The 21,175-nt window shown below is 35.6% G+C and overlaps 2 protein-coding genes across 4 annotated transcripts in view; one reads left to right on the forward strand and one right to left on the reverse strand.

Annotated features, from left to right (window-relative positions):
• Positions 1 to 1,249: 1,249 nt before the first annotated feature.
• Positions 1,250 to 10,395, reverse strand: LOC134540258 (CDK-activating kinase assembly factor MAT1). Of its 2 annotated transcripts, none has more exons than XM_063382895.1 (3): positions 10,225 to 10,395; positions 7,818 to 7,950; positions 1,250 to 2,468 (listed from the first exon to the last, which is right to left on the reverse strand). In XM_063382895.1, the coding sequence occupies exons 2-3, from the start codon at positions 7,939 to 7,941 to the stop codon at positions 1,639 to 1,641; spliced, it is 954 nt and encodes a 317-aa protein (XP_063238965.1). In that variant the 5' UTR covers positions 7,942 to 7,950; positions 10,225 to 10,395; the 3' UTR covers positions 1,250 to 1,638. The 2 variants fall into 2 exon arrangements, with proteins under 2 accessions (XP_063238965.1, XP_063238964.1); XM_063382894.1 differs by having other exon boundaries at positions 10,151 to 10,374.
• A 3,885-nt stretch (positions 10,396 to 14,280) lies between these two features.
• Positions 14,281 to 21,175, forward strand: part of LOC134540257 (myb-related protein B) — a 101,625-nt gene continuing 94,730 nt past the window's right edge. Inside the window, exons 1-2 of one of the 2 annotated variants that reach the window (XM_063382892.1) lie at positions 14,287 to 14,458; positions 14,560 to 14,659. In XM_063382892.1, coding sequence (XP_063238962.1) covers positions 14,640 to 14,659 — 20 coding nt within the window. In that variant the 5' untranslated portion in view covers positions 14,287 to 14,458; positions 14,560 to 14,639. Of the gene's footprint in view, positions 14,660 to 21,175 lie in introns of both variants that reach the window. The other variant, XM_063382891.1, reaches the window with a different exon arrangement.

Raw genomic sequence — 21,175 nt, forward strand, 5'->3', positions numbered from 1 at the left:
TTAAACACATCTTATTGTTACGATCGCGCTTGGCTGCAGTGCTGGCGTCGCCATGCTCGTTCGGCCTGTCTGCGCCCCCTTCCACCTGCATCCTCTCCCTGGTATCTCGTGTCATACTATCTCGCTACATCCTGACCGTCGCAGCGCGCACCTGCCTCAGATCGGGTTACTTAAAAGAGGCCGCACTGCGGAATAAAAGGACTCAGACGCCTTTATCGGCGTTCTTAGAGCAGCCACCGCGTCCTTCGAGGACTCACGACACGTTTCTGGGCATTTCGACGGCGAAGGTCGGGAGATATCTCGGAGACATGCCCGATTGTTCTGGACGGGAACCCAAGGGCTATATAAGGAGGTTGAGTCTGAGTCTGAGTCAGTGAGTTGGGAGTGTCCGAGTGGGGAGTTCTCCCGCGGCGGAGTTTCCGGGCGATAGTGCCGCGGGTGCGGCAGAGTGGCGAAGTCCCTGGACGAAGGTTCCAGGGCAGGAAGTGAGTGAGTTCAGTGGAGTCGGGAGGTTCCGGGCGATAGAGTCGCGGGCGCGGCGGAGTCCCGGGCGAAGTTGCGAGTGAGTCGTCGTGTGGGATCTCGGCGAAGGGTGTGACGGCGGCGGAGTGTGGCGACGGAGTCCTGCGGCGGAGACCCACGAGGGGTGCTGCGGCGAGAGTTGCGCCGGAAGTGCGGTCCAGCGAGGTGTGCGGAACGAGTGACTGCGGAATTGACATTTCTTTAAGTGTAGTTAATTATTTGCTAATTTAAAAGATTATTTGTAAGTGACAAGTAGTGGTAATAAATAAAACTGTGTGTGTGTAATAAAAATCTATTAATTGGGCTATCCTTTACGAACCCCCGCAGGGAAATCGTAACATTATGAACTACTTAATAGACGCTGGTTATGTAATAATAACCTTGTTTAGCTCAAGAGTTAACACATAATTAACACCATCATTGTTAAAACTGGTCAAATAAAGAGAATTGGCACACACAAATATAAATTTTTTTTTTTCAAACTCTGTGTTCCTTTTCAGTTTAATTACGATGAATAAGGTTTATTTTTAAGAATGTTTTTATATTTGTTTTTGGGGGAAAAAAACTAAACATTATTGACATCAAAATTCCTGATCCTACCTTTTTTTTAATAAGCACTATAATATTATATCTTACAGAGTTAACTATGCCTAGAATAGTGATGTAAAATACATTTTTTAATGCACTGTTTTGCATTTTATAGAAAATTACATTGTAAACATACACATTCCATGCTTATGTTTTATTGGGGAAAAATAACAGACTCATTGCTTACTAAGACAACACAAGCATACCATTGCAACAGACTTGAAACTAGAAATATTTTGGTATTGATTATGCTGGATTGCAATGTCAGACAGTCTCATGCTTGCTGCAAAGCTTTCATCACAGTTCCAGCTTTGAATGAGAACTTTCAAGAATACAGCCCTTAACGTGTGTCCGAGAAATGATTCCGACACAAATAATAACTGGGCCACGTGAGTTAGAGAGATGTTTTCACCAGAACTGGTCACGAATGCTGTTCATATGCTTCTCTGATTACAAAAAAAAAAAAAAACAAATCTTGAGAATAACGACGAGAATGAATGAATGGAGGTGACGGCAAGACGCGGGACCTCACGACACCGGCAGCTGCGTCCGGTGCGACACGTGGTACAGCCCCATGAACGCCTCCTGCAGCGCCCTCAAGCACGCAATGTTCGACCGGAACCCGCCGGCCCGCTCCTGCTCCGTCTCAGCCCTGATGTTGGCGACGAAGCCCCGACCCTCCACGGCGTCCGGGCCGGGCGGCAACGGGCCGTCCACCTCCAGCACCGGCTCCTGGTACACGAAGGGCGCTCCCTCCTCGACCTTGGTCAAGGGCACGATGCTCTGCTGCGACTGGCTGCCGAACTTCACCCCCGTGGAGAAGTGGCTGGCCCTCGCCGCCGGCTTCTTCTCCTCCTTGACAGTGTCCGCCTGCTGGACGAAGCTCTCCAAGATGTTCTTCGCGTCCGCGTTGGAGAACATAAGCTCGTCTATCAGCTCTTCCTTTTTCCTCATCTTTATCTTCTTCTCCTCCAGCTCCTCGTTTATGTTTTCTTGCTTGCGTTTCTTCTCCTGGAGCTTCTCCTCTTCCAACAGTTCGTCCAGTTCCATTTCCTCCCTGCCCAGCTTCGTTTTGTTTTTTAGGATGATCTCCCTGTTATCTTTCTTGTACTGTTCGATTTTTTTGTTGGTTGCGATGATGTCGACGTCGTGAACCAAATTAAAAATGATTGTCTCCACTTCTTCTAAATAGTCGTTAAATTCACGCAATGTCCTAAAGTCTTCCTCTTTCTTGTTGAAGTCTCTCAAAACTCTTTTCCGAATATCCACTTCCTTTTCCACCATAGAATCCTCGAAAAGTTGAACGCGGAAATTGTTTCTTCGAAGAGGAATTCTACATTCCGGACAGGATCCTGAGCCTAAAAAAAACAAACAATAATAATAATTTTACATTACCACCAAGACATAGGTAACATATAAATACAGTAAAGACATACAGGAGCTTAACAGTATTTCGAAAAATCTTCCATGAAACTAGGTGTTTCAGAAAACAAAATTATTCCCTAAAACTAGATGTTTTATAAAACTTTATTTCATCACTAAAATCCTTGACTAGAAATAATTTACTTATTTTGCTGCTCTAGTGCTGCCAAATTCTGTAAGTTAATGACTATATTTTACAAATGTTTCCTAATGGTTTGTTAGAAGTAGTTGCTACAACCTGCTTCTAACAAACCCCTAAAAACGTGATCTTGCTCAGAATCATAACCTCTTTCATGGGGGAGGTACTATACCATAATACACAATAATAAAAAGAATAAAATAAGTTATTAAAAAATCAATAATAGTTTTTTTTTAAATTAGTTGAAATTTTCTCTAACTACAGTGCCTTGTTTTAATTTATTTCCACTTACGAAGGGGAGACAACTCTCCCCCCCCCCCCCCTCCTTGGATTCACCATGGACTAGAGTAAATTCAGTGATGACACAGAGTCAAAAAGTTTATAAAAATAATTATATAATAAAATATATTCTTTTTTCTGGGCAACATTGAAGTTAATGTAAATTTCCTTCAACACAACTACCTATTTAAAAGCAAATTTTACCCAGTATTCCTTTGGCTTGATGACAGTATACAAATGACTTTAACAGGAGTTTTCAATTTTAGTTAAATTCTGAGTTAACTATTTTAAACTAAAATTATGTATAGATTGTACAATCAACTTGCTGAGTATCCGTGCTTCGCTACAGAACACACTCACACTGCTCATTAAATTAAAAAAAAGCAAGATAGTTTGAGCATTATATACAAAACAATATAACTAATAAGAAAGTTAAAATTGAAGTATGTAAACACATTACGACCTTATCCAACTCATTCATTGACTTAAGTGACCAGCAGAAATCTACATCAAAATTGCCAAGTTTTTCAGAAAATGACATAGTAGGCTTAGATAATGCATAACACTAATTAGTAGGGACATGCAATTTTCGCGATCGCGAAAAAATGACGAAAAATGCTAAATATTCATTAAATCTGATTTTCCCACGAAATTTGCCTTTTTTTTGACAATTCACGATAAAACACGCTAAAAACGCAAAAAATATTTATTAACTCCTTTGTTCAACACAACAGAGACAGTGCCAACTTGTACCACCTTACTACGAAAATAATATGCAATACGTTTTATAACTGTAAACATGGCAAGAAATTTCAACAATCCTTAAAAATCTGACGTGAGTACATAGAGTATTAAACTTGTATTCTCATAAATTCATGCGGTAAGGGATGTGGATTGGAATCCAAACGGTATTTTTTTCCCCGTAGCAACGTTACCAATTTATAATATATTTTTTCTAACCTCAGATAACTTGTCGTATATATAAAGCTGTCGGAAAAAAATCAAATAGAACCATCCGTCGAAACGATCGTGATAATATATTTTATTAACGAAGTCACGCGCCATCTTCTTTGTTGATACTGCAAATTTGACCAAAGAGTCACAGACTCTTTCTATGCATAGATGTGTCTATCCAGATGTAGAAAGCCGCTCACCCGAACAGTTCCGAAGTTTTCCGATCGCAAGTAAAAAAGCACCATAATTAAAGGATTAAAATATTTTTATTTTACGGTCATTAAGTATTTTAAATTACGCCAACCTAACCTAAGATAACGTTTAACTTCGGAAGATTTCAGGTTGTGCTTGTGGTTTCTATTTGAACTGTAAGTTATCCATCCAATACAGCACAATGTTTTTAAAAGGCAATATCGCCACTATTACAAAATGGTGCTGTTCTGGAAATGTTCAGTATTCACAATGAATGCAACACATTAGGTCCTGAAATTAAAAAAAAAAATTTCTTGGAAGTAATTAATTGTTGGTTAGTTCAACATGCCAAAAACGTGTAAAGGAATTTAAAAGTGATGGCTTTTTTATTTTTGATGAAGAAAGTAAAATTATGATGTGCAAGTATTGCACAAGTATTGTATATAGTGTGGAGTGGCTGCGAAAAGACTTGATTCCTGTAACTGCAGTCTGATACATCAGGCCAACAATTTCAAGCATACAACATTGTTGTACATTTTAAATAAAATATCAATATAAATATACCTATATATGTATAAATTTTAAAAATGTATTGCAAGGTATATGCATTAAGTGGCTTGAATATAAATGCATTATATATTATATGCTAAGTTGATTAGTTTTAATATGCTAATCTAAAGTTAATAAAGTGTATATATGCATATTTGTATAGGAAATTCAATGGAAAAATAATTTTAAAAAATAATATTATTTGCCGGTAATTTTTTTTGCCAATTTTTAACACCGCTTTTCAGTTTTTTTAACGAATTTTTATACCGCTTTTACCTGTTTATAATGACGAAATACCTCATTTTTATTCACCACTTTCAGGTGGCCCTACTAATTAGCCATTCAATACCCTAAAAAATAGGTTTACATTTAAACCAATTTTTACACACACAGAGGTTTTCCAATATAAGGTTCCTATTACACATCCACATCGCACTGAAAGCACACCTCTCAACAATACCTTGATAACCACTTTGACCTCAATATTGTATCGTTGTTACAAATCCAGTTCACATGGTATTTCCTGTATTTACAAATGTGTGGCTTCATAATTTTCAAAATTTTTATTTGGCTACACGACCTGCCAACAGCTTGGTCATTAGAGATGGTAAAAAAGAGTTAACAAATATTCTGGGATGCACAGCAGAAATAAGAGCAGAATTTTGGAAAAATATTACTAAGTATGGGAAATAAGTTAGTAGTAGTACTTCTCTGTGTCCATATCAACATCCTTAGCCCTGCAAAATTTCTATAATCCGAAAGGACACTGTAATTAATAGTTTTAGTTTTATGACTGTATATATTTTGTACACTGTGAATATGGTGTTTATAAAATGTAATAAATGGATAAGTGACGTGTCCAATACCATAGATTATAGTGTGTAGACACTTGTACAGTATGGATATACGTCTACCAGAGTAGTTTATGCATGTTTTAAGTAAATAGACAAAGTAAAGTAGACGTGGTGCAGATTATGACATTCCTCCATGAGTGTTTGGATGTACTGTGTAATCTTTTACGGTTGTGCCATATTTATATTCGATCATATATCATTGAATTTTAATTCAGGATGTATTTTCCTAATCTGTTCTTCAAAATTACATTGTTTGGATACTTGTGTGTACTGTAATTTGAATAGGCTTCTGTATGATAGCTGTTTCAAGTTCGTTGCCTAAATCAGTAGCGGATGGTCGTGTGCATGCCCAGTCCTTGGTCCCTGTGATCTTTTGTTATTTTCAATTAGTTTACGTGGTGTTTTACAATATTATCTCGTCATTACTAGATCAGTCCGACTGCCTGGGGTTTCTTAAACCCCAATTTAATGTTATATTTTTAGAACAAACTCAGGTTTTAAACATGTTTAGATCTACTAAGAAATCTGATTCTGGAACTGTCGTCTTGTCACATCAAAATCCAAAATCCATAAAATGGATGAACTTATAAAAATGGTTGAGCTCCTTTGTTCTAAAGTGGATGACCTGAAAAATGAAAATTGTACTCTCAAGACTCTACTCATCGATTCGCGATCTGAAGTTTCAGAGATTGAACATGAACTTGGCCTTAACAAGCAAAATCTGAACTATAATAATGGAAATGACAAGTGCTTCAGTCAAGTGGTCAAGAATCCAGCGAAACACAAGAAGGCCGAAAGTGTCGAGTCACCCGGTGGCACTGTTAACGACACTTCTTCTTGTGACCTACTTTCCACACAGCATGAAAAGCGTGATGTCAGAGGCTGTGTCGCCATCCAGCCTGTTGACCAAGACGGGTTCATGCTTGTGCAACACAAGCATGAGTCCGTGTTAAACCCGACTGTCATTGAAGCCCGTGAATAACAGGAGAAAAAAAAACCCATGCAAACGGGAGTCCAAAATTCTTCCACATTAAAAAAAAGTTGCTAAACCAACAGTAAAAAACTAAGACTTTGTTTGTCATCCGGTTCGATCCCGATATTCATGAAAAAGAAATCTCCGATTACATATCCAAAGAGCTTAACATAACGCACGTCAAAGTCGCGAAACTACGGACAAAATATGCTTTGTATGCGTTCGTTTCACATATCATTTCTCGAAGACTTTTCTCGGATTAAAAACATTGTGTTTTGGTATAACGGGTGTCTGATAAGCCCCTTCTACGGCAAACTCCATCCCGACCAAATCTACAGCTCCAACTCTTCTACAACTAATAAAGTTCACTCCGGATCAAAGCTTTCTCGGTTTCTAAACTCTCATTGGTTCCAACAGTGGTACCTGGAGAAGCATCGTAAAGCTGTTTCTGTGTGTTATAATATGAAGGAGTAGGAATTCTTTTACTAAAATTTTAGAGGTCTTAGGACAAAGTCTGTTGAGTAAATCTGAGTTGTTACCTTTGGAATCACGCCTGTGCTTTTATGAGTTAACTTATCAGCGAGAATTTAACTATATTATTGGGAGCAAGCCCGCATCTCAAAAACATTGTTTTATGAATTTTGTTACCCTTTTTTTTATGAGCATCTACTCTACGAAATTATAATCTTGATCATCAAAATATGGTGTTATATATTTTTTTTTCAACATTGGGATTGGCCAGTGATATTTTCAAAATATATTTTTGCAATGATTATGTAAACGTGACCAACAACTTTCAGTGATTTTAAAGAGCGATGCAGCACATCAGTACTGGTACTGCGTCCACGTATCACGATGTTAGAAAGTGCGTACCACCCAGCATAGGCATACCCAGGGGGGGTGTTTTGGGGGTTCACCCCCTCCCCTCCCCCCCCTCGAAAGGTCTTGGCGACACTTCCCGTCTCGACGGCAACTCCGAAGAGGACATTTTCTTGCTTAAGAAGATTAAAATCCTACCTGCGGAACACCATATCTCAGGACAGACTGAATGGATTGGCCTTACTGAATGTCCACTACAACATCCACATCGACCCGGAGAATGTGGTTTCCGAATTTGCCAAAAAAAAAATAATAGAAGAATTCTTGTGTAAAAAATTGTAAGCTTAAAAAAGTTAATTATAAACAATTATTTTTTGGTGTTTATGGAGTTTTTCTTAAAAATCAGAAGCCTCCTCCCCCCTCCCCCCGTAAAATATCTGGAAAAAAAACCCGAAAAAAAATCCTGGGTACGCCTATGCAGCACCCAGCCCTTGTAGAACAAACTGCGAAGTACATCTCTGCTCACCTTTCAAGAAGAGCAGATCCACGCAACTGTCGCACAGAGCGTGACCACAGACATTCACCATCAGCTTCAGCGAAGGATTCCTGTACTTTGTGGTTTTGCATCGAGGACAAACTTGGTCATCCATTGCTGTAAACTGAAACATTAAATAACAGACACACTGTGTCAGAATACATAAATTACAGTAAACGTGTGTGTGTGTGTGTGTGTGTGTGTATATATATATATATATATATATATATATATATATATATATATATATATATATATAAATTTTTTCAATGCCAACCAACAGTTATGTAACTTATTAGGCAGGCACAGCAAAAATCAGGACATATTAAACCTGAACATCCCTAATTGACATAACTATCAAAAACAAAAGTATACATGAGGCAGACAGGATCGGTATACTCCAGTAAATATGCAAGCTTGCATTGTTGTATTACAAGTACATCAGATAACTGAAAACTTTAGCTGTTTTAAAAAAAATATACAAATATTAATACGAAATAACACAGCACCACTGTAAAAGTTTTTAGTGGTCAGACCTCTTGCCTTTCATCAAATCCCATTAGGGTCATAACTGGATATCCATGAAAACATGAAATATTCCAGTGAGCCAATGGGTTTTCTGATTGTAGTCCTGTTTTATGTTTAATATTATGCCTTAGTTACATTGTTTATATTTATCCAGTGAAAAGTGTTTTTCGTTTCTGTCCATTATTTGTCATTCTTTTTTTCTTTCTTTAGACTTGATACCATACAGGGCATTAAACCGTATAGTAAAATTTCAATGTACAATACAGTTTATTTTTGTTCACAATATACAATTTGTTTTAATAAACATTATGTAATACATTTATGAATTAGATTTATTGCATCTATATGTATAGGATTTAGTCTATACAATGTTTGTGTGTGAGTAGAATAGTTTTCTTTATGAATCTTTATCCTTTATATTCTTAGCCTTTTCAGATGTTTTATATTCTTGGAATAAAGGAATTAAATACTATTAAAAGAAAAGTAAAGTTGAATCTGTTAAACCTACAAATACCATCTTTAGATAAACCACATGAAATTTTGCTAATTTCCTAGAGTAGAAACTCATAGAAAAATTTAAATTCAGAAAATTGTGTTTCTGAGTCCTACTTGTTTAAAAAAAAGTCATTAAGCCTCGTTCCAAAAATAATGCAGAAACAATAAATAGAAACGGATCCTGGAATCGCAAGATATTTCAGTGTAAGGGAATGTAACAAGTGACAACCAATGAAATTTAATTTCCCGGTACGAAAAAAATAATTTAATAGAAAAAAAATTAGGCATGAAAACATAACATTGTTTGGATTGGCACACATAATAAAAATAAACCACAAAGTGATGATAGAAAACTATAAATTTTTTGTATTTGTAACAATCTGTAACGTATTAAAAACGTAAACAAACGTGGATACCAAAACAGCCAAATTCTCGGCTTTTATAAGTTGCACAGAGTAATGTAAACAGAAAATCTAATCTGCATAGGTCCGTGTCTGCATGCGTGCTACTGTAGATGCTCTGTTACGTTAAATCTGTCACCACTTCCGTGTTATTGTAGGACGGACCTAAGTGTTTTAGATGTTGCCGACATATCTTAACAAATTGTTCACACTAATTTACAGTATACTGAAGTAAAAAATGTACCCAATCTTTAAAGCATTTTTCAGTATCTTACGTGAAGCTAACCTAACCAACCGTTAGCTACAGACTCGTAAGCCTCACATTAGCGGTGGGGAAATTGATGGAGAGGATACTGCAAAGGCATGTGGTAGGAGACTGGCTGGATGAGAGGCAACATGGATTTAGGAGAGGCTAATCGTGTTAAATCCAGTTGACAGGCTTACTTGAGGATTTGGTACAGGAAGTCAATGCGAGAAAGCAGATGATGTCTATTTCATCAGTTTCGAGAAGGCGTTTCAAAAAGTGGCACAAAGTACGGAGGGCTGTTTCCCACCAGGCTTGTGCCCAATAGTAGCAGGAATAAATTATATTCAAACAATTTAACAGTATTTTAAATGTAGCTAACAATTAAAAACCATAACATAGCATTTACTTGAAATATAGTAATTACGTTTTTAATAATCATAAATATAAGGGAAACTAAAAATATTTTCTGAATGTTGTTTTCTCGAAAGAGCACTTATTAAAACAAATCGAAATCTTTCAGTTATTTAACATTTTTATACAAGTTTTTAAAAAAAGGCCACTACACAATACAAAAAATTAAATATAATCCAACTAAAAGTATTATACACATTCAATGCGACTTAGAATTAATCTTAATAGAAATAATTCCACACCGGCAAAAACAAGATTTTGCAAAGCAATGTAACGATACACTGAACGTAAAATAAAAATGCAAACTAGCAATTACATTATATCCCGTTTCAGATATTTTTGTTTACAACATCCCTAGCCTAAGCAACAAAAATTGCAAACATTAAATAAAGAATTATATAAACAAAATCAAATTATAGGTTATCGTTACTTTCTGTATATGTAGTTTATTTTTTTTTAAGTTAAACCAAGGACTACATAAAGTATAAGAGTTCTAACTCAACGTTAATACGAGAGAACCTATTCAATCTCATTTGTTTCAAAACATACCCGTCGTCAGCGCTACCGTACAGACAACCTTCAATCTCAAATTAACATATTTATGTTATCATAATGATAGTTATATTTTTTTTCTGCACAGATTTTTTTTGTAACGACTTATTTTCACGTTCAAAACGTTTCATTATTTAACTTAGATTACCAAATGCTTCATGTTGTTTTTAAAATAATTTAAGGATACTTTACGAATTTAATTTTGAAAATGTTTAAATTGTACAAAATGTAATATTATAATTTTAATAAATTGGTAATTTCCATGCCGAGTATAAAAAAAATACCTTTAATAATATGCATATTCAAAATGTTTAAATTTAAAAAGATACCCCCATTACTGGGATAACATATTTAGGTACAACCCCAAATTAAGTTAAATGCAAGCATAGACTACTTTGAAAACTAAAAATATGCCCCTGGAAAATTATTCATTAACATACCATACACTTTAAGTCAAGCCTAATTTAAAATGAAATTATCAGACGAACACACAAATCTACTATTTGTAAATGAATCTTCAAGGACCAATTAAAACCTAGAAAATTACTACAAAACATTCCATGATTTACATTTCATTAGGTCAAACCCAACCATTCCTTTCAGTAACTCAACATATTGGCAGAACTACATACCCAAAGGCATATTACTGGGCCAATCAAATCCCAAGGATTTCTAGGTGATTTCAAAAGGGCTAACTGTAACACAAAAAACCATGATTTGCATAAAAGAGAGTAGACAACAATTTTATTTCCCAGTAAATTATTATTAACATACTTGCCGTCACCTGCAGTCTCGAGTTCGAGACCCAGGTGGAGCCTAGTGGGGACTGGTAGCTTGAGAGTAGTTTCCGGAGGGTGCCAGGCTAGCTCATCGTCTAACCAACTATTGTCGTGGGTGCTTCGCCCCCGCGTGTCCCACTAGGGTCGGCGGCGGTGGTATCCATGTATGGACTACAACTGTGAATGGGCGGTCCTGCTTATGTTGGCAGAAAACAATACTCACTAATCACTAGTTCACTGGAGTCAATTTTCACTACTTGTACGTTCACTACTTGTACACTCACTCCGTCCCATCTGCGGCTGCGTGTAGGCCTAACGACGGCATGGCCGGAGCTCCCGTGGAGCGCAGATTTAAGTGGCGAATAACAGAGGAGAACTGACTGCCGGGCCCTCTCCGCATCTCCATGCGTGGGGTGGGCTAGGGTTGCGTTCCGCTAGTGGGGTTTAGTACTGGCGGGTGGAGGTTGGGCTTTATGGTTTTCGGCGGGACGATGACATACATATTTCAGGAAAATACATCATGGTACACACCATCACCAGTGCTTGGCTTCGGTTTCAGTGACTTTAATAATCATCTAGGTGTTTTAACACAATGGTAGCTGTATATTTAAATCCAACTAACAGAGGATCTAAAGGAATAACGACAGTTTAAATAATTCTAGAGATGGTAACTTATACCAAAACTAACCAAACTATGTACAAACAGGTATGCATGGATCAAATTATCATATTAGTAATGTGAGAAAAATATTTACACAGAGTTGTGCAGATTTACTTACTAGTGACATTTTAACTTGTTCAACCTAATAATAACTAGCTGGCACAGTAATGTTTGCCCAAATAACTCACACTGAGCTGTTGTTATTACAGTTAAGCAATATCCCCAAGCTGATAATATATACCTTGTTACATTAGCCTGTATATTCTATCAACAATATAAAAACCTTTGCGAAAGTTTTTTAGCATCAACCACAGGCCCAGTAATCAGATTGATACACATACCTCGCCTCTCATTTAGGGTTTTCTCGACATAAGTAAACAAATTTATTCTTTTGAGCAATATTTTCATTATTTTTTCAATTTATGTAATGTGTTGCCTAACATTTTTTTTTAAATACAGTAGTGTAGTATGTTTGAAATTAGGCCAAACGCTACAATATGATCACTATTTTGCTATTACGAGACACTGCTTTTATGAATTCACACTTTAAAAACACACAAAAAACTTATTTTGAAACTCAAGAAAATGTACACATTAGTTTATTTATATTAAAATACCTATCTACACTCTCATCGCAGTTTATAAAAAATATAAAAACCCATATAAACTAATTACTTTTTTTAAAGGTGAGAGGTAGAGTGAACCACAGCCAAAAAAAAAAAAAAGAAATTATGCTAATAGTTCATTTTGAAAGCAGATTGTAGCAGTCTGCAACTAACAAATGAATTTTTTTTGTGGCTATCTGAATAGTTCTTAACCATTTCGCGCCATTAACACAGTATATTGTGATTTTATATATGCTTCCCATAATTCTTTAGAAAAAATATAGTATATAACGAATGATTAATTGATACACTTGCGATTGGGCTTCCGTCCAATTCCTGAAGCCTCTTCTTTAAGTCTTTCCATCTCCTCACATTAAGTATCTTTCCCTCAAGCCCATTCCACTCCCACCCCTTCCTCACCAGAAATACTTGCCTTCCTATTTTCGTTCTTCTCCACTCTCTGAATCTTCCACCCATGATCTTTCTTTCCTCTATACACCCAGTTGTGTAGCCAGGATTTGTGTATGGGGGGTGTTAAGAAGCATGCGCCCCCCCCCCCCCCGTATTAAAGCGGGGGGTCAGGGGTCCTCCCCCGGGAAAATTTGGATTTTAAGGTGTAAAATAGTGCTATTTTGGCAGTTTTCGGTTCTTAAATTTAAATATTGTAATGGTAAAATTTTTATTAATTTTAAAATGAAATTTGTTTGAGTGATGAATAAGAAATTAATTAAATATTTGGCGCTGGGGGGGAGGGGTTAACCCCTAACCCCCCCTGGCTATGCCCCTGTATACACCCCTTTGTTAAAACTGTCTCCCAGCTTCCCCCAGCCACCCTAAAAAAAAAAAAAAAAAAAAATCACCAAAAATCTCTACTTTCCTCCTTCTGAGTAGTGTGTCACAGATGGTCTATGTGTCTCACCCTGCGCTCCTTACCATCTTCATCACATACCCATCGCCCATCTAGCTGCTCTACATTGCACCCTTTCCAGTTCCTTAATTTCTCTGTTATGTCTTAACTTAACACATGATTCGCATTTGACTTGTATAAACTCTTACACGACATTCATAATCATTCCATTAGAATACATAAAGTCATATCTTACATGCATGACAAATTCTAAATTTTTAATTTTCAATCATTACCTGATCGTAAGTAAGGGGTAAAAAAAAATAATTGGAGTATTAAATAATTCAGAGAAAATGTTTTCTAATGTTTGTTACATAATTTTCTGATAGTATTGTAAAACTATTTTAATTATCATGGAGTTAGGAATTGTCGGGTGACATTATAGTGAAGTCACTTTTCACCTCGCCAAGGCCATATTGTCTCCCAATACAACTGCATAATGGTGCTTGATTTTGTCTAATGATTGTCTGTAGATAATTAGGATCTCTGTCGTTAAAAACAGTAACTTTTAAAGAAAACGTCAATTAAAACTGTTTTCACAGAGTAAAACACTACATTTCCTCTAACCAATTGGGCGCCTCAATTAGTTGAAGAATAAACAGCTCACACAATTCTTATGTAGTCATGTAGCCATGTCCATCCCATAACTGTTAAAAAAAATATATTTTTTTAGAGATAAACTTTGTATTTGTGTCATGGAAAAGTTTTTCATTTGTGTCATCATAGAATATAGCGTGATTTCCAGTGTTATTTAGTCTTTTTCTTGCTGTTTGTAAAAAGTACAGTGGCCTGCGTCTCTAAAAAAATTGTTCTATGGAGAAAAATGATAGGCGCCAAAACAGCTGCCATTTTGGTAAATGATTAATATTATTATTCTGGCTTCGGCGCTGAGCGTGGGTGCTGGACAAATGACATGAAAGGTTTCGTTTGCGAAGGTGTGATGTAAGCTGATATTAATAAAAATCGACCGTTGATAAGTGGTAATTTGACTGGGCGGTATTATTCCATTAGAAATGGCGGTTTACTGAGAAAGTATTTATTATGAGGTATGTGACATCTGACATCGGTAACAGCTGTAGGTAGCACTTGTGCGGAAAGCGTGTGTCGAACTGAGCATTAATAATTGCAGCGTTTGGTGTGTTTGCAGTGTCATAGGCGTTACTGCACACATTTATTGTCTGAACATTGCTTCTGAAGTTTTGACGTTTGTTAAGACTGATTTGTCGGATGCCTTTCGTCTTTTTGAGGTAATTGTTTGTGTTATTGTCACTTGTAACAATAGTTAGTGCGTAGGTAACTATAAATTTGTTTGCTATTAATTATATGCCATTGTTATGTTTGTGTTATTGTTACGCATCAGACATTTGAAGCGCATAGGCATAGGACGACAATTGTCAGGGTTTTTTTCCACTATTATGACAATATAATACAAAATCCAAAAAATATTTATGTATATATTTGTTTGCGGGAATAGATATTTGTACATTTCTTTATTACTTTCAGGTGATCCGAGTCAGGATTTTTTTCTAATTAGATTTGTATCAGGCAGGACTTTTAAGAACATTATCTTATCATTGATGTTAAAGTCTGCGATATTTACATTTGCCATTAAAAAGATAAAGCTATTGTTTACAGAAGATATCAGTGCACATGCATTAACGCACAAAAAGAAGTTTGAGTTATGTTATGGTGTTATCATTTTAAACTGATATCATTTAGCCTTTATGCAGCTACTGCTTGTTAGGATTATCACTTGCCAACTGTGGTGACTAGCATTTATATCTTGCATCCACCCCATAGTTTATTGAAAACATTACATATTTTCTGTATGTACAGGTTCATATGAAGATGCTTGATAAGTTGGGTTATACAAAAATACAACAATATGAAATTAAAAGTAAAAGTTCCATATTATGTATCCAAGTTTATTTATTTATTGTGTAAATATTGATCCTGTGGTAAGTTGAATGTGAACTATATTTTCCTTTTTATTCAGCTTAACTTCATAATTTATTTGTACATCACAAGTTTTTGTTATGTGCAGGATCTTTTGATGTACTAAATTAAAATGGCATCCATCATGTACTACAGGATTAGAATGTACAGAATGATGTCAACAGGATCAAGGGATAGACTTGGATACATGATAAGGAACTTTTACCGCAGTTTAATTTAACAATACTCTTTGATGATATTGAGCTCTGAATTCATTTCAATTTGTTAGATACATTAAATTTTTTTTTCAAGGTTAACAAACATTTGTTACAAATCATGAGTTTGACTCCTAAATATTGTGTAGACGTATACCTCCAAGCATTTGGTAGTGCTTAGGAACTTAGTTACAGAGAAATACCAATCTTAATTATTCATAATTTTTTTTAAGTTCATTGTTACCCTGATACCTACTTACAGTTCGTAAGTGGGTAATTATTCAGAAATATCGTTTGGTCTATATGCACAGATGAAATATCAGTAAACATTACAGCTTATCTCATAACAGTATGGTGTTATCAATAGCCACTTTAGTAAACATGGAACTTGAACAACATGGCATATAGAAACCATATGTGATTGTGTGCTGGGCTCATATTTTTATTTGAAATGTAGGTAGAAATTATTTAACAATAACCATAGGTGTTTTGTCATTCAGTATGTGGCGACCATTTTGGTAATACCAAATAAGGATAACTTCACACTAAAAATAAATCCAACAAATTTCTGTAATCCTTAGTCATGATTCTGTGTAAGGTGGGTTAGGTTAAGTCAGCAAAATTATTAATGCATATTAATACTTAGATAATACATATTATTAATATAGCTGACCGAACCTAACCAACATTTCACTCAAGTTATGATTTGCTTTATTTTTCAGAAGCCACTTCTCTGCCACTACCTTTAATATCTTTTTTATATTTTTTTTATACCTAAAGAAAATGACACACACACATACATCTCACACACATACATACATCCATCTCACACACATACTTATCATACACATGCATACATCTCAATGGTAGGTGGTGTACATGCTCTGATAAAATACTTCCATCAGATCTTTTATTGAATGGAGCCTGTATACACTTAGTTTGAATAATTCGATCTAACATTTTATTGGCAGTTTGTGGAATATTATTTATGTGTTTATTATATGTTTATTTATATATTTTAGCCTACTTAAAAATGTGGATATTTATAACCGTTATAATATAAATATGTTACATTTTGAAGAGATTTTTTTAATTAGTGTACTATGCTATATGCAACATTAGTGATGAAATCACGATAGCAACTCTTTATGTAATTAACTCCCACCTCTGTATTAATTCGGGACAATTGCAATGAAAATGGAAAATTGGGGCAGAAAACATGAAAAATATCATTTCAAACGGAAATTATTTCATAAGAATAATACAAAGTACATATCTATTGCAAATGCCTTAGAATAGTTAGATTTCTAGTTTACTTTAAAATGCACAATTATTTCCATATTGAATAGTACAATATAACGGTTATAATTGTAGTTAATTTTACGATATCCTAATAATTTTTTTTCATGTTGCGTATTAAACTTTAATGGTTGAGATAGAAGTCAGTTTTATGATACACAAAATTTCTATATGTCCAAATTGACTTGATTATTTGCTTGGTTTGTATTTATTTTTTTGCTATAAAAATTGTAATAATTGTTTAGCTATGAAATGACATTTTGCATCAAAGGTGAAAGCCAGTGCCCAAAACCCCTGGGATCCCGTAATTTATTTAGGTATTTAAGAACTAATAAGTGCAACTATATCACTGCTGAATTATGATATGTATGCAAATATCTATATACTAATCCAGTGCAGACTAGTTTTAATAGGGATCTAATGTTGTTTACGGAATTTTATCTTTTAACTCTCGTACCAACAAAAATTTTGCAATACATTTCACACACACACTATACCTATGTCACTCGTTCTGTACATGCATATATATTATGTTGCGATTACTACATAATCTTTTTCTGTAACATTTTGGAACATTCACATTCATTAATTCTCTTTACATTCTTTAGTTACAGATAATTTTTTCAACCTAATAATGTTTATTACCAGTGATAATGAATGATTGTAACAGATCCAGTCATAATCATGGTCATTATGATGATTCCAACTAAACACACACTTCATGTGTTTCGATGTTCTTGAACACAATTTGAATTCAATTTCATTACCTATCCAACTTAACATTTATTGATATTCAGTTATGCTTCATAACATTTCCTTAAATTTATTTTATTTATACACACAATTGCCATTTTAAGAAGACATGGAGTGGGCAGTACAAGCATACAGCATGTCACATTTTGGTAGGGTGCAGAAACTACTTGACATTGATCCTTAACACCAATTAGATTCTGGAGTAGGTATATCAAATTTCCATTGCAAGTTGGTCCACAGCTCATGGTAATTGCCCTTGACGTCCTAACTCCGCACTGGGCCAGATAGGGATGTCCGCTAGGCAGGGCCGTCGAGAGAAATTAAGGGTCTGGGGGGAAATCCTTTTTTCGGCCCCCCCCCCCCCCCCCCTTCTCCATTACTTAATGTGCAATTAAAAAAAAAAAACAATTAAAAAATATATCTAAAGACTAAAAGATTCAGTGGCCATAACTGTAAATGTGATCTGGAAAAATATTACTTGTAAAGTTTCCAATGAATTTTATTACCAATTAGAATTTAAATTTATGTCAAACTATCAAGGTAAACAAGCATAAAATATATTTTGGAACTCAACTTGAGCCCCAGGGATTTTGCTCTCCCCCTCTTCCTCTACTTCCCTCCTCTCCTCCCCTCCTCTCCTCCCCTTTCTCCACTCCCCCTCCTCCACTCCCCCTCCTCCACTCCCCCTCCCTCCCTCACCCACCCACTCGATGGTCCTCCTGCTAGGGAGTGGAGCACTGTTTTGGTAGACCTTGTTGGCCACGGGAACATTCGAGCTTGTGTAGACAATGTACTGACTTCACGTTGCCATCCTTCACTGCTAGTGGCATAGTGCTGCCAAAATGGCAGCGAAAATGCAGCAGAAATTCTGATGAAAAGGAAAGCAGCAACATATTGATGGTGCGAATGCAACAACAGGTAGCTCTGGAGATCACTAATCAGTAAGATCTGTTTATGCCAGCAAATATTTTGTGGTGTGAAACATGTGTTGATTTTCTACTGCGAATAGCTTTGCATTGTTTTTTCAATAAATATGATGGTTTTTTTTATATAAAGAAGTGAAAATGCTATGAGGTATTATTATTGTAGCTGCAACATCGTAAAATGTTCTATGTTTTGTTTTCTTGAAGTTAATATCTTTGGTGCTGTAGCCAAATGGACTTCCATCATATTTCAGGGTGTTTACTGTAAAATAAGGAAAATTCCCCATTGATAGTATGTAATTTGAATGGAAAATTTCATGCTCCGGTCTCTGAAAGCAATTTTTTTCTAAGCTAGTGTTTTAGCGCATGGTAAGCCTAATGCACACTACAAAATGGCATACGAAAACTTTCCATGGGCCTTATATCCCGGATGGGGATAGCAGAGGGGCTAGAGCCCCCTGGAATCAAAAAGCCCCTCACTGAGGGGGCCACTTATGCTTGCAAAATCGTAACTGTGAAATGGGAAGGCTGAATATACTTCCATGGGCTGCCCTGAAAGGTTTTTTTTGAACTGAGTCAGCTATGGGAATAGTGGCTGAATTATCTTTATTACTTTCAGGGAAATGTAAAATCAAATTAGGTTAGTTACTTAAAATATATTTAGTCATTGATGTTCGCAGGCTTTCACGGCCATTGTCTGAAGTAGCTTGGCTTCTGGGTTGCAGCCGTGTAAGCCAAGCTACTTCAATATTTAGTCATCAGCGAAATTTGATATTTAGGTTAGAAAAAGTTAGTAAGAAGTCACTTGACATTTTTTTTTACAGATTTGTGGGACATCCTATATTTGTTTTACATTAGAATGAACCAATCCAAGCATGTGGGAGTATTTATCTGTGTTTTTGCTTACCAACAGTTAGGAATGTTTTTAAGGTAGGCACAACATAAATACATACAGACAGACAAATACACAATAGACAACAGGGAGTAAATTGTAAGGAGACGACGAAAATGAGATTCATTCCATAGGTGTGTGAGAGATTTGGTATGGAAGAGGGAGGTGCCATTAAAATGCAAACGAGGGTTATACAATACCTACTATGTGCCCATAGTCACTCGTGGAGTGGACACTTGGACTGTGGGTAAGAGAGATACTGGTAGGTTCAGAGCAATATGAATTAAGGGGGTGCCTCCCATTTCAGGTCATGATTTTATATTTATATTAATCACTGATCAACTTTTAGACTTTTTCAATTGTTTAACTTTCACGAAATGAAAAATATATACAGCCCATCCTTTTTACAAAATTAGCTGCCAAAGTTACATTTGTAACAATTTTGGGTTGTACAAATAAGAAGAATTTAATTTATTGCAGAACTGAAACTTTTTAGGTTTAACTGCAATGACATTAGCTACTTCATGATATGGTTTGCATTTCTATCACAAAAACTCATTTCATGTTTCTTGGCTGTCAAAATCTTAACAAATTTGAGAATTTAGAAATGCCAGGTAAAATTAATTAATATTTTCTTAAAGAAATTCAAACTATTTCTTGAAGTAGCCAGTGGCATTGCAGTTAAACCTAAAAAAGTTTCAGTTCTGCAATATATTTAATTCTCCTTATTTGTACAACCCAAAAACGTTAAAAATGTAACTTTGGCAGCTAGTTATAAAAAAAATTATGTGCTGTATATATTTTTCATTTCGTGAAAGTTAAACAATTGAAAAAGTCTACACGTTCATCTGTAATTACTGTAAATATAAAATCTTGACCTGAAATGGGAGGCACCCCCTTAAATACAGGACTTGAGTGAGACAACTGAACAAGCAAGAATAAGGTGGTGTGGCCATGTCCAGAGAATGGGGAAAGAGAGGAATGATGGAGTTGAAGTACACAGAAGAAGAACCCCAAGGAAGACCTAGGTGGAGGTGGGAAGACAGATAGTTAAAGGAGTTGCAGGAAAGAGAAGACTCGAATAAAGTGAAGGATGAGGAATGGTTTTCGTGGTTAGGGTTGCCACTTAATTTAAAAGCAAATATTGGTACTACTGAATCTTTTTTGTGAGAGTGATAGTTTGGGATAAGTACTTCACACGCTGTAGCATATTTCATCAATTTGAAAAGTAGTAAGTATTCACCACACCAGTAAAAATGCACTGACACCTGTTTATGTAGTAAAAAGTGTAACTTGGCATACATATTTTTTAGACATATTTTTGGACTCAGAAGCAGTGTGGTGGATATTGCAATTAATGGTCTGACTCTACTAAAACTCAGTACCAATTGTTATTCAAGAAGCCTTTTTTTTTTTTTACGTTACTAGTTTTGAAAACTATTTGTCATTTAATTTAAAATTTTTATTTAGTTAAGTATTTATTTAAGGGATAATGGTGTCAAAAGGTATTCATCAGACTCCTTTGCAGACACCTTGTTTGGATTTATTTTTCTTGGCTCAAGGTAGTATTTAAGGATAAGAATTCGAGGGCTTGATGGAGTTTGAATGTAGGAATCAAACTTCGAGAGGACATCAGATTATGTTGAACCTTTGGGATGATGTCAACAATCATATTTTGAGTTATTCGCTATACTAGTGACTAAAATAAATAAATAAAATAACTTTATTTGAAATTGATTTTTTTAT

Source organism: Bacillus rossius, chromosome 16 (assembly GCF_032445375.1).
Source record: "Bacillus rossius redtenbacheri isolate Brsri chromosome 16, Brsri_v3, whole genome shotgun sequence".
Lineage (NCBI taxonomy): Eukaryota > Metazoa > Arthropoda > Insecta > Phasmatodea > Bacillidae > Bacillus > Bacillus rossius.